This window comes from Haliotis rufescens, unplaced genomic scaffold (genome assembly GCF_023055435.1).
Source record: "Haliotis rufescens isolate VD_foot unplaced genomic scaffold, xgHalRufe1.0.p SCAF_63, whole genome shotgun sequence".
Classification (NCBI taxonomy): Eukaryota; Metazoa; Mollusca; class Gastropoda; order Lepetellida; family Haliotidae; genus Haliotis; species Haliotis rufescens.
The window spans coordinates 1,307,599-1,321,934 of NW_025964354.1; the positions used below are offsets into that span (position 1 = coordinate 1,307,599).

The 14,336-nt window shown below is 41.1% G+C and overlaps 1 protein-coding gene across 3 annotated transcripts in view; it reads right to left on the bottom strand.

The window, feature by feature from the left end:
• LOC124112660 (hemicentin-1-like) overlaps positions 1-14,336 on the bottom strand; it is a 38,984-nt gene that overhangs the window by 16,937 nt on the left and 7,711 nt on the right. The window contains exons 4-8 of one of the 3 annotated variants that reach the window (XM_048386990.1): positions 7,720-7,971; positions 4,037-4,294; positions 3,654-3,911; positions 2,529-2,786; positions 544-801 (exon numbers count right to left, since the gene is read on the bottom strand). In XM_048386990.1, the coding sequence (XP_048242947.1) occupies positions 544-801; positions 2,529-2,786; positions 3,654-3,911; positions 4,037-4,294; positions 7,720-7,971 (1,284 nt within the window). The remainder of the gene's footprint in view (positions 1-543; positions 802-2,528; positions 2,787-3,653; positions 3,912-4,036; positions 4,295-7,719; positions 7,972-14,336) is intronic. The other 2 variants (XM_048386992.1, XM_048386991.1) reach the window with 2 other exon arrangements.

Sequence of the window (14,336 nt, forward strand, 5' to 3'; positions counted from 1 at the left end):
TTATAAACCGAAGGATATGAAGATGCATTTTTATTTAATTTACATTACTTTAATTCTGAAATTTCAATTGTAGCACTCGAAAGTTCTCAGTCAAAAGTGCACAGCTCGAGAATCCCGTGGGCAAAGGGATTTTCGGTGAAAAGAACAACCTGCTGTAACAATGGTAATGCATCACTGGAGGTTTATAAGATGTGTGTGTGTAGTTGCGCTGCTTCAGAGACTGGATACGTGAAAATGGCAGTTAAACATAAGTTTCTATTAAGTTATAGGTGTTTTAGGTGTCTTAGGTTCGTTTACAAATCAACATGCGTTCAAATATTCAACAATTTCAAACAATAATTGTTATATGTTTTGTTAATACAGTTTCGATTAGAATATATAACGATTAATCACAACTTAGAAATTACTTAGTAATAAATGGTGTTCAAACCAAGAGCGTTGTTCATAATGATGATGCTTACACAGATAACATTACAAATACGTTTGGAACTATAACAATTTCCTCTGCCATGCCTGGAAAAGAAGTAAACAAAATTTGCTTACATCTTACGTCTACGATGACGGAGGCAGAGTCTGATCCTACTGTGTTTCTGGCAGTACAGGTGTACGCCCCTCCCTGACTCCTACTGATGCTGCTTCTTGTCAGTACAGCTCTTCTACTGACAGTTGACCCTCCATGTGACCAACTGTAGGTTGTTGCAGAAGGGTAGCCATGTGTTGTATATGAACTACAGTCCAGTCTTAAAGTAGCTGACTCAGTCACTTGGTATGTTGATGGGAGGCCAGATATGGCAGGTGAATCTTCAAGCAAGAGGCGTTAACAACAGAGTTCAAGAACCATTCCGATTTATGGATGCAAAGATGTTCCTGTTTTTCAAATGCGTCCAATCTTTATAGTGAAAAATACGTTTCTCTTGAGACAAAATGGGTTTGGGTTTGTATGGGTGTGTTTTGACATTACTATAATCTTAATTTGAACCAAATGAAAGTTTGTTATTGGTTCATTAATCCAGTTACTCTTATAGTTAATATATGGTGATTGGTCCTAATTTACAAATTACTCATTAAATAAAGTTCTGCAAACCAAGAGCAGTGTTCATTATGGCGATGGTTACACATAGGACATTGCAAATAAGCTTAACACGATTGAACATATCACAATTTCCCCGTCTATGCCTCGAAAAGAAGTAAACGATATATGCTTACATAGTATGGTCACGTTGACGGAGGCACAGTCTGATCCTACTGTGTTTCTGACAGTACAGGTGTACGCCCCTCCCTGACTCCTACTGATGCTGCTTCTTGTCAGTACAGCTCTTCTACCGACAGATGACCCTCCATGTGACCAACTGTAGGTTGTTGCAGAAGGGTTGCCATGTGTTGTATATGAACTACAGTCCAGTCTTAAAGTAGCTGACTCAGTCACTTGGAACGTTGATGGAAGGCCAGATATTTCAGGTGAATCTACAAGCAAGAAGTGTTAACGACAGTGCTCAAGACCCATTTCGATTGACGGATGCAAAGATTTTCCTGTTTTTCAAATGCTTCCAATCTTTTAAGTAAAAAATACGTTTCTATTGAAACAAAGTGTTTGTGCTTGTATTGGTGTGTTTCGACATTACTATAATCTTAATTTGAACCAAATTAAAGTTTGTCATTGGTCCATTAATCCAGTTCCTCTTATAGTTAATATATGGTGATTGGTCCTAATTTACAAATTACTCATTAAATAAAGTTCTGCAAACCAAGAGCAGTGTTCATTATGGCGATGGTTACACATAGGACATTGCAAATAAGCTTAACACGATTGAACATATCACAATTTCCCCGTCTATGCCTCGAAAAGAAGTAAACGATATATGCTTACATAGTATGGTCACGTTGACGGAGGCACAGTCTGATCCTACTGTGTTTCTGACAGTACAGGTGTACGCCCCTCCCTGACTCCTACTGATGCTGCTTCTTGTCAGTACAGCTCTTCTACCGACAGATGACCCTCCATGTGACCAACTGTAGGTTGTTGCAGAAGGGTTGCCATGTGTTGTATATGAACTACAGTCCAGTCTTAAAGTAGCTGACTCAGTCACTTGGAACGTTGATGGAAGGCCAGATATTTCAGGTGAATCTACAAGCAAGAAGTGTTAACGACAGTGCTCAAGACCCATTTCGATTGACGGATGCAAAGATTTTCCTGTTTTTCAAATGCTTCCAATCTTTTAAGTAAAAAATACGTTTCTATTGAAACAAAGTGTTTGTGCTTGTATTGGTGTGTTTCGACATTACTATAATCTTAATTTGAACCAAATTAAAGTTTGTCATTGGTCCATTAATCCAGTTACTCTTATAGTTAATATATGGTGATTGGTCCTAATTTACAAATTACTCATTAAATAATGTTGTGCAAACCAAGAGCAGTGTTCATTATGGCGATGGTTACACATGGGACATTGCAAATAAGCTTAACACGATTGAACATATCACAATTTCCCCGTCTATGCCTCGAAAAGAAGTGAACGAAATATGCTTACATAGTATGGTTACGTTGACGGAGGCAGAGTCTGATCCTACTGTGTTTCTGACAGTACAGGTGTACGCCCCTCCCTGACTCCTACTGATGCTGCTTCTTGTCAGTACAGCTCCTCTACCGACAGATGACCCTCCATGTGACCAACTGTAGGTTGCTGCTTGTGGGTTGCCCTGTCTTGTATATGAACTACAGTCCAGTCTTAAAGTAGCTGACTCATTCACTTGGTACGTGGATGGGAGGCCAGATATTTCAGGTGAATCTACAAGCAAGAAGATTCATCAATACTGGTCCATAACCAATTATATCTATGGATGCAAGGATGTCCAAGTCTTTCAAATGCATCAACTCTTTACTATGACATACTTTCCTACTGCTCCTTTCTGTTTATTTAACATATCTTCACGAATGTGAAAATTATCTCCGGGATTCCCTAAGTATAGGATATAAACCGCCTGTGCGGGCTATCTGTGAATATATTGCAGTCCGGCAAAGGAAAAGCCCGCAGGCCGTAGGCCCAACGGATGTCCCTGCGCTGGAGTGCATTATTTTCACGGATAGCCATAGGAGAAGGTTTATATCTGACTTATAAACCGACAGATATGAAGATGCATTTTTGTTTAATTGACATTACTTTAATTCTGAAATTTCAATTGTAGCACTCGAAAGTTCTCAGTCAAAAGCGCACAGCTCGAGAATCCCGTGGGCAGAGGGATTTTCGGAGAAAAGAACAACCTGCTGTAACAATGGTAATGCATCACTGGAGGTTTATAAGATGTGTGTGTGTAGTTGCGCTGCTTCAGAGACTGGATACGTGAAAATGGCAGTTAAACATAAGTTTCTATTAAGTTATAGGTGTTTTAGGTGTCTTAGGTTCGTTTACAAATCAACATGCGTTCAAATATTCAACAATTTCAAACAATAATTGTTATATGTTTTGTTAATACAGTTTCGATTAGAATATATAACGATTAATCACAACTTAGAAATTACTTAGTAATAAATGGTGTTCAAACCAAGAGCGTTGTTCATAATGATGATGCTTACACAGATAACATTACAAATACGTTTGGAACTATAACAATTTCCTCTGCCATGCCTGGAAAAGAAGTAAACAAAATTTGCTTACATCTTACGTCTACGTTGACGGAGGCAGAGTCTGATCCTACTGTGTTTCTGGCAGTACAGGTGTACGCCCCTCCCTGACTCCTACTGATGCTGCTTCTTGTCAGTACAGCTCTTCTACTGACAGTTGACCCTCCATGTGACCAACTGTAGGTTGTTGCAGAAGGGTAGCCATGTGTTGTATATGAACTACAGTCCAGTCTTAAAGTAGCTGACTCAGTCACTTGGTATGTTGATGGGAGGCCAGATATGGCAGGTGAATCTACAAGCAAGAGGCGTTAATAACAGAGCTCAAGACCCATTCCGATTTATGGATGCAAAGATGTTCCTGTTTTTCAAATGCGTCCAATCTTTATAGTGAAAAATAGGTAAACAAAATATGCTTACATAGTATGGTTACGTTGACGGAGGCGATGTCTGATCCTACTGTGTTACTGGCGGTACAGGTGTATTCCCCTCTCTGACTCCTACTGATGCTGCTTCTTGTCAGTACAGCTCCTATACTGACAGATGACCCTCCATGTGACCAATTGTAGGTTGTTGCAGAAGGGTAGCCATGTGTTGTATATGAACTACAGTCCAGTCTTAAAGTAGTTGACTCATTCACTTGGTATGTTGATGGGAGGCCAGATATTTCAGGTGAATCTTCAAGCAAGAGGCGTTAACAACAGTGCTCAAGAACCATTCCGATTTATGGATGCAAAGATGTTCCTGTTTTTCAAATGATTCCATTTTCTACATTGAAAATACGTTTCTACTTATGATTGTGCTATCATGGGTGTGTTTCGACATTGACATAATCTTAATTTGAACCAAATGAAAGATTATTATTGGTATATTAATTCAATGTTGTGCAAAGAAATAGCAGTGTTCATAACGGTGACGGTTACACATAGGAAATCGCAAAAACGTTTTAAAAGATTAAACATATCACAATTTCTTCTACATAACCTGTCATATATAAAATAAGCTTCCTTAGATCCCAAGTTATTGGTGAGCACGAAATATCTTAACAGCTTCCCCAGCACATGTGCAGCAATAAATCACCGGACTTCATAAATCGTTTTCTTTAACAGAAAAAAAACACACATTTTTTCATGATGTGCATGCTACAGGCGACACATCAACGACCATGTGTTTGTGTAACAACTAATCTATACAATCCGGATGTTTGGCGATACCATTTATGCATGTAACCCTGAACAAGAGCATATACACCGTACCACCACCAGCGTCTGCACCCTACATTAAGCCACACGGCCACTCACATTGTACCACCACCAGTGTCTGCAGCCAACATTAGGTCACACTGCCACTAACATTGTACCACCATCAGTGTCTGCAGCCTACATTAAGTCACACTGCCATTCACATTGTACCACAACCAGTGTCTGCAGCCTACATTATGTCACACTACCACTAACATTGTACCACCATCAGTGTCTGCAGCCTTCATTACTCCACACTACCACTCACATTGTACCACAACCAGTGTCTGCACCCTACATTAAGTCACACTGCCACTAACATTGTACCACCATCAGTGTCTGCAGCCTGCATTAAGTCACACTGCCACTCACATTGTACCACAACCAGCGTCTGCAGCCAACATTAGGTCACACTGCCACTAACATTGTACCACCATCAGAGTCTGCAGCCTGCATTACTCCACATTACCACTCACATTGTACCACCACCAGCGTCTGCAGCCTACATTAAGTAAAACTGCAACTCACATTGTACCACCACCAGTGTCTGCAGCCTACATTATGTCACACTGCCACTAACATTGTACCACCATCAGTGTCTGCAGCCTGCATTACTCCACACTACCACTCACATTGTACCACAACCAGTGTCTGCACCCTACATTAAGTCACACTGCCACTCACATTGTACCACCACCAGTGTCTGCAGCCTACATTATGTCACACTGCCACTAACATTGTACCATAACAAGTGTCTGCAGCCTGCATTACTCCACACTACCACTCACATTGTACCACAACCAGTGTCTGCACCCTACATTAAGTCACACTGCCACTCACATTGTACCACCACCAGTGTCTACACCCTATATTTGGTCACACTGCCACTCACAATGTACCACAACCAGTGTCTGTAGCCTACATTAGGTCACCCTGCCATTAACATTCTACCACAACCAGTGTCTGCACCCTACATTAAGTCACAATGCAACTCACATTGTACCACAACCAGTGTCTGCACGCTACATTAAGTCACACTGCAACTCACATTGTACCACCACCAGTGTCTTCACGCTACATTAAGTCACACTGCCACTCACATTGTACCACCACCAGTGTCTACACCCTATATTTGGTCACACTGCCACTCACAATGTACCACAACCAGTGTCTGTAGCCTACATTAGGTCACCCTGCCACTAACATTCTACCACAACCAGTGTCTGCACCCTACATTAAGTCACACTGCAACTCACATTGTACCATATTCCAGTGTCTGCAAGCTACATTAATTCAAACTGCCACTCACATTGTACCACCACCAGTGTCTGCACCCTACATTAAGTCACACTGCCACTCACATTATACCACAACCAGTGTCTGCACGCTACATTAAGTCACACTGCCACTCACATTGTACCACCACCAGTGTCTGCACCCTACATTAAGTCACACTGCCACTCACATTGTACCACAACCAGTGTCTGCACCCTACATTAATTCAAACTGCAACTCACATTGTACCACAACCAGTGTCTGCACGCTACATTAAGTCACACTGCCACTCACATTGTACCAACACCAGTGTCTGCACCCTATATTTGGTCACACTGCCACTCACAATGTACCACAACCAGTGTCTGTAGCCTACATTAAATCACACTGCCACTAACATTCTACCACAACCAGTGTCTGCACCCAACATTAAGTCACACTGCCACTCACATTGTACCACAACCAGTGTCTGCACCCTATATTTGGTCACACTGCCACTCACAATGTACCACCCCCAGCGTCTGCGGTCTACATAAATCACACTGCCTCTCACATTGTACCACCATCAGTGTCTGCACCCTACATTAAGTCACACTGCTACTCACATTGTACCACAACCAGTGTCTGTAGCCTACATTAGGTCACCCTGCCACTAACATTCTACCACAACCAGTGTCTGCACCCTACGTTAAGTCACACTGCAACTCACAATGTACCACAACCAGTGTCTGCACGCTACTAGTGTCACACTGCCACTCACATTGTACCACCACCAGTGTCTATTCCCTATATTTGCTCACACTGCTACTCACATTGTACCACAACCAGTGTCTGCAGCCTACATTAGGTCACACTGCCCCTTACATTGTACCACCACCAGTGTCTGCATCCTACATTTGGTCACACTGCCACTCACATTGTACCACCCCCAGCGTCTGCGGCCTACATAAATCGCACTGCCACTCACATTGTACCACCACCAGTGTCTGCGTCCCTCATTTGGTCACACTGCCACTCACATTGTACCACCCCCAGCGTCTGCGGCCTGCATAAATCACACTGCCTCTCACATTGTACCACCACCAGTGTCTGCATCCTACATTTGGTCACACTGCCACTCACAATGTACCACCCCCAGCGTCTGCGGCCTACATAAATCACACTGCCCCTTACATTTTTCCACCACCAGTGTCTGCATCCTACATTTGGTCACACTGCCACTCACATTGGACCGCCCCCAGCGTCTGCGGCCTGCATAAGTCACAATGCAACTCACATTGTACCACCACCAGTGTCTGCAGGCTACATTAAGTCATACTGCTACTCACATTGTACCACCACCAGTGTCTGCAGGCTACATTAAGTCATACTGCTACTCACATTGTACCACCACCAGTGTCTGCAGGCTACATTAAGTCACACTGCCACTCCCATTGTACCACAACCAGTGTCTGCGACCTGCATAAGTCACACTGCCACTCCCATTGTACCACCACCAGTGTCTGCTGGCTACATTAAGTCATACTGCTACTCCCATCGTACCACCACCAGTGTCCGCAGGCTACATTAAGTCATACTGCTACTCACATTGTACCACCACATTGACAGTTGCTGAGTCAGCCCCCACTGTGTTCGTGGCAGTGCAGGTGTACTGTCCAGCTTGATTCTTGTTGATGTTGACTATGTCGAGTACAGCCCCTGTGCTAACAGTTAACCATCTGTTCGTCCACCTGTATGTAGGTGTTGTAGCTGACCGTGTGTAGGAACTACAGTCTAGCCGCAATCTACTTGACTTGTTCACTCGGTATGTGGAAGGTAGACCAGATATCGTAGGAGCAGCTATGACAATAAAATATGTGAGCATATTCAACTATTGATACTATGAATCAAACGTACTTTTTGAATAGTATACACGTGTCATCATAATAGTATACATATCAACAAAACCTTTAACCTAATCACTATAACCTTCTTTCGGACAGTCAACAGCAAGCAATACTAGTTTACGTGAAATGTTTATAGAGTTATCAAAGCTTTTGTCAAATGTTTATACTTTAGCATGGAAACATAATGACTTTCTTATTTCATCAACCGTCTTGTAAGGACACTCTGGTTCCATGCAGTGAATCATATATTTATACTACCCATACATATTTGGAGTGAATGAGTGTAGTTTTGCACTGCTTTTAGCAATATTCCAAAATTATCACAGCAGGGATTCCTGAAATTGGCTTCACACATTGCACCCACCTGAGGAATCGAACCGAGGGCCTCGGCGTGACGATCGAACTCCTCAACAACTTCGCTACCCCACGGCCCCACATATATCGACATACTGATATAGACGTAACACGAAGTGACATAGTTACATAGACGTAACACGAAGTGACATAGTGACATAGACGTAACACGAAGCGACATAGTTACATAGACGTAACACGAAGTGACATAGTGACATAGATGTAACACGAAGTGACATAGTGACATAGACGCAACACGAAGTGACATAGTGACATAGACGTGAGACGAAGTGACATAGTGACATAGATGTAACACGACGTGACATAGTGACATACACGTAACACGAAGTGACATAGTGACATAGACGTAACACGAAGTGACATAGTGACATAGACATAACACGAAGTGACATAGTGATATAGACGTAACACGAAGTGACATAGTGATATAGACGTAACACAAAGTGACGTAGTGACATAGACGTAGCACAAAGTGACGTAGTGACATAGACGTAACATCAAGTGACATAGTGACATAGACGTAACACAAAGTGACATAGTGATATAGACTTAACACAAAGTGACGTAGTGACATAGACGTAACATGAAGTGACATAGTGACATAGTCGTAACACGAAGTTACATAGTGACATAGACGTAACGCGAAGTGACATAGTGATATAGACGTAACACGAAGTTACATGATGACAAAGACGTAACATGAAGTGACATAGTGATATAGACGTAACGCAAAGTGACATAGTGCCATAAACGTAACACGAAGTGACATAGTGATATAGACATAACACGAAGTGACATAGTGCCATCAACGTAACACGAAGTAACATAGTGACGTAGATGTAACACGAAGTGACGTAGTGATATAGACGTAACACGAAGTGATATAGTGCCATAAACGTAACACGAAGTGACATAGTGTTTTAGACTTAAGACGAAGTGACATAGTGCCATCAACGTAACACGAACTAACATAGTGACGTAGATGTAACACGAAGTGACATAGTGATATAGACGTAACACGAAGTGACATAGTGATATAGACATAACACGAAGTGACATAGTGCCATCAACGTAACACGAAGTAACATAGTGACGTAGATGTAACACGAAGTGACATAGTGATATAGACGTAACGCAAAGTGACATAGTGCCATAAACGTAACACGAAGTGACATAGTGTTTTAGACTTAAGACGAAGTGACATAGTGCCATCAACGTAACACGAAGTAACATAGTGACGTAGATGTAACACGAAGTGACATAGTGATATAGACGTAACACGAAGTGATATAGTGATATAGACGTAACACGAAGTGACATAGTGATATAGACGTAACACGAAGTGACATAGTGACATAGACGTAACACGAAGTGACATAGTGACATACACGTACCACGAAGTGACATAGTGATATAGACGTTACACGAAGTGACATAGTGATATAGACGTAACACGAAGCGACATAGTGATATAGACGTAACACGAAGTGACATAGTGATATAAACGTAACACGAAGTGACGTAGTGATATAGACGTAACACGAAGTGACATAGTGACATAGATGTAATGCGAAGTGATATAATCACATAGACGTAACACGAAGTGTCGTAATGACATAGATGTAATACAAAGTGACATAGTGACATGGACGTAACACGAAGTGACATAGTGACATAGACGTAACATAAAGTGACATAGTGACATAGACGTAACATAAAGTGACATAGTGACATAGACGTAACACGAAGTGACATAGTGATATAGACTTAACACAAAGTGACGTAGTGACATAGACATAACATGAAGTGACATAGTGACATAGTCGTAACACGAAGTTACATAGTGACATAGACGTAACGCGAAGTGACATAGTGACATAGACGTAACACGAAGTTACATAGTGACAAAGACGTAACATGAAGTGACATAGTGATATAGACGTAACACAAAGTCACATAATGACATAGACGTGACACAAAGAGACATAGTGTTTTAGACGTAACAGGAAGTGACATAGTGATATAGACGTAGCACGAAGTGACATAGTGATATAGACGTAACACGAAGTGACATAGTGCCATAGACGTAACACAAAGTGACATAGTGATATAGACGTAACACGAAGTGACATAGTGATATAGACGTAACGCAAATTGACATAGTGCCATAAACGTAACACGAAGTGACATAGTGATATAGACATAACACCAAGTGACATAGTGCCATAGACGTAACACGTAATGACATAATGTCATAGGCGTAACACGAAGTGATATAGTGACATAGATGTAATGCGAAGTGCTATAATCACATAGACGTAACACGAAGAGTCGTAATGACATAGATTTAACACGAAGTGACACAGTGGCATGGACGTAACACGAAGTGACATAGTGACATAGACGTAACATGAAATGACGTGGTGACATAGACGTAACACGAAGTGACATAGTGATATAGATGTAACACGAAGTGACATAGTGTCATAGAGTTAACACGAAGTGACATAGTGTCATAGACGTAACATGAAATGACGTAGTGACACGGACGTAACACGAAGTGGCATAGTGACATAGACGTAACACGAAGTGACGTAGTGACATAGACGTAACACGAAGCGACATAGTGTCATAGGCGTAACACGATGTGACGTAGTGACATAAACGTAACACGAAGTGACATAGTGTTTTAGACTTAAGACGAAGTGACATAGTGCCATCAACGTAACACGAAGTAACATAGTGACGTAGATGTAACACGAAGTGACATAGTGATATAGACGTAACACGAAGTGACATAGTGATATAGACATAACACGAAGTGACATAGTGCCATCAACGTAACACGAAGTAACATAGTGACGTAGATGTAACACGAAGTGACATAGTGATATAGACGTAACGCAAAGTGACATAGTGCCATAAACGTAACACGAAGTGACATAGTGTTTTAGACTTAAGACGAAGTGACATAGTGCCATCAACGTAACACGAAGTAACATAGTGACGTAGATGTAACACGAAGTGACATAGTGATATAGACGTAACACGAAGTGATATAGTGATATAGACGTAACACGAAGTGACATAGTGATATAGACGTAACACGAAGTGACATAGTGACATAGACGTAACACGAAGTGACATAGTGACATACACGTACCACGAAGTGACATAGTGATATAGACGTTACACGAAGTGACATAGTGATATAGACGTAACACGAAGCGACATAGTGATATAGACGTAACACGAAGTGACATAGTGATATAAACGTAACACGAAGTGACGTAGTGATATAGACGTAACACGAAGTGACATAGTGACATAGATGTAATGCGAAGAGATATAATCACATAGACGTAACACGAAGTGTCGTAATGACATAGATGTAACACAAAGTGACATAGTGACATGGACGTAACACGAAGTGACGTACTGTCATAGACTTAACACGAAGTGACATAGTGACATAGACGTAACATGAAATGACGTAGTGACATAGACGTAAAACGAAGTGACATAGTGACATAGATGTAACAGGAAGCGACATAGTTATATAGACGTAACACGAAGTGACATAGTGACATAGATGTAACACGACGTGACATAGTGACATACACGTAACACGAAGTGACATAGTGACATAGACGTAACACAAAGTGACATAGTGACATAGACGTAACATAAAGTGACATAGTGACATAGACGTAACATAAAGTGACATAGTGACATAGACGTAACACGAAGTGACATAGTGATATAGACTTAACACAAAGTGACGTAGTGACATAGACATAACATGAAGTGACATAGTGACATAGTCGTAACACGAAGTTACATAGTGACATAGACGTAACGCGAAGTGACATAGTGACAAAGACGTAACATGAAGTGACATAGTGATATAGACGTAACACAAAGTCACATAATGACATAGACGTGACACAAAGAGACATAGTGTTTTAGACGTAACAGGAAGTGACATAGTGATATAGACGTAGCACGAAGTGACATAGTGATATAGACGTAACACGAAGTGACATAGTGCCATAGACGTAACACAAAGTGACATAGTGATATAGACGTAACACGAAGTGACATAGTGATATAGACGTAACGCAAAGTGACATAGTGCCATAAACGTAACACGAAGTGACATAGTGATATAGACATAACACCAAGTGACATAGTGCCATAGACGTAACACGTAGTGACATAATGTCATAGGCGTAACACGAAGTGATATAGTGACATAGATGTAATGCGAAGTGCTATAATCACATAGACGTAACACGAAGAGTCGTAATGACATAGATTTAACACGAAGTGACACAGTGGCATGGACGTAACACGAAGTGACATAGTGACATAGACGTAACATGAAATGACGTGGTGACATAGACGTAACACGAAGTGACATAGTGACATAGATGTAACACGAAGTGACATAGTGTCATAGAGTTAACACGAAGTGACATAGTGTCATAGACGTAACATGAAATGACGTAGTGACACGGACGTAACACGAAGTGGCATAGTGACATAGACGTAACACGAAGTGACGTAGTGACATAGACGTAACACGAAGCGACATAGTGTCATAGGTGTAACACGATGTGACGTAGTGACATAAACGTAACACGAAGTGACATAGACGTAACGTGACAGATGGTTATGGAGTTGTAACCCATTACCAGGTTCCACAGCTTCATGTCAAATGTGTAATATTCTAAATATGTTTTAGTCTGTTTGTGAAAGTACATACATCTCCATACAGCCCTGAAGCCGGAAGATCCTACTGACACATCTCTTGTAAATTCCACACGAAGTGACATAGTGTTTTAGACTTAAGACGAAGTGACATAGTGCCATCAACGTAACACGAAGTAACATAGTGACGTAGATGTAACACGAAGTGACATAGTGATATAGACGTAACACGAAGTGATATAGTGATATAGACGTAACACGAAGTGACATAGTGATATAGACGTAACACGAAGTGACATAGTGACATAGACGTAACACGAAGTGACATAGTGACATACACGTACCACGAAGTGACATAGTGACGTAGATGTAGCACGAAGTGACATAGTGATATAGACGTAACACGAATTGATATAGTGATATAGACGTAACACGAAGTGACATAGTGATATAGACGTAACACGAAGTGACGTAGTGATATAGACGTAACACGAAGTGACGTAGTGATATATACATAACACGAAGTGACATAGTGTCATAGACGTAACACGAAGTGATATAGTGTCTTAGACGTAACACGAAGTGACAAAGTGATATAGACGTAACACGAAGTGATATAATGACATGGATGTAACACGAAGTGACATAGTCATATAGACGTAACACGAAGTGATATAGTGACAAAGACGTAACACGAAGTGACATCGTGACATAGACGTAACACGAAGTGACATAGTGATATAGACGTAACACGAAGTGACGTAGTGATATAGACGTAACATTAAGTCACATAGTGACATAGAGGTTCCACAAAGTGACATAGTGATATAGACGTAACATGAAGTGACATAGTGATATAGACGTAACACGAATTGACGTAGTGATATAGACGTAATACGGAGTGACATAGTGTCATAGACGTAACACGAAGTGATATAGTGTTTTAGACGTAACACGAAGTGACATAGTGACATAGACGTAACACGAAGTGACATTGTGATATAGACGTAACACGAAGTGACATAGTGATATAGACGTAACACGAAGTGACATAGTGATATAGAGGTAACACAAAGTGACATAGTGATATAGACGTAGCACAAAGTGACGCAGTGATATAGACGTAACACGAAGTGACATAGTCATATAGACTGAACACGAAGTGACATAGTCATATAGACGTAACACGAAGTGACATAGTGATATAGACGTAACATGAAGTGACATAGT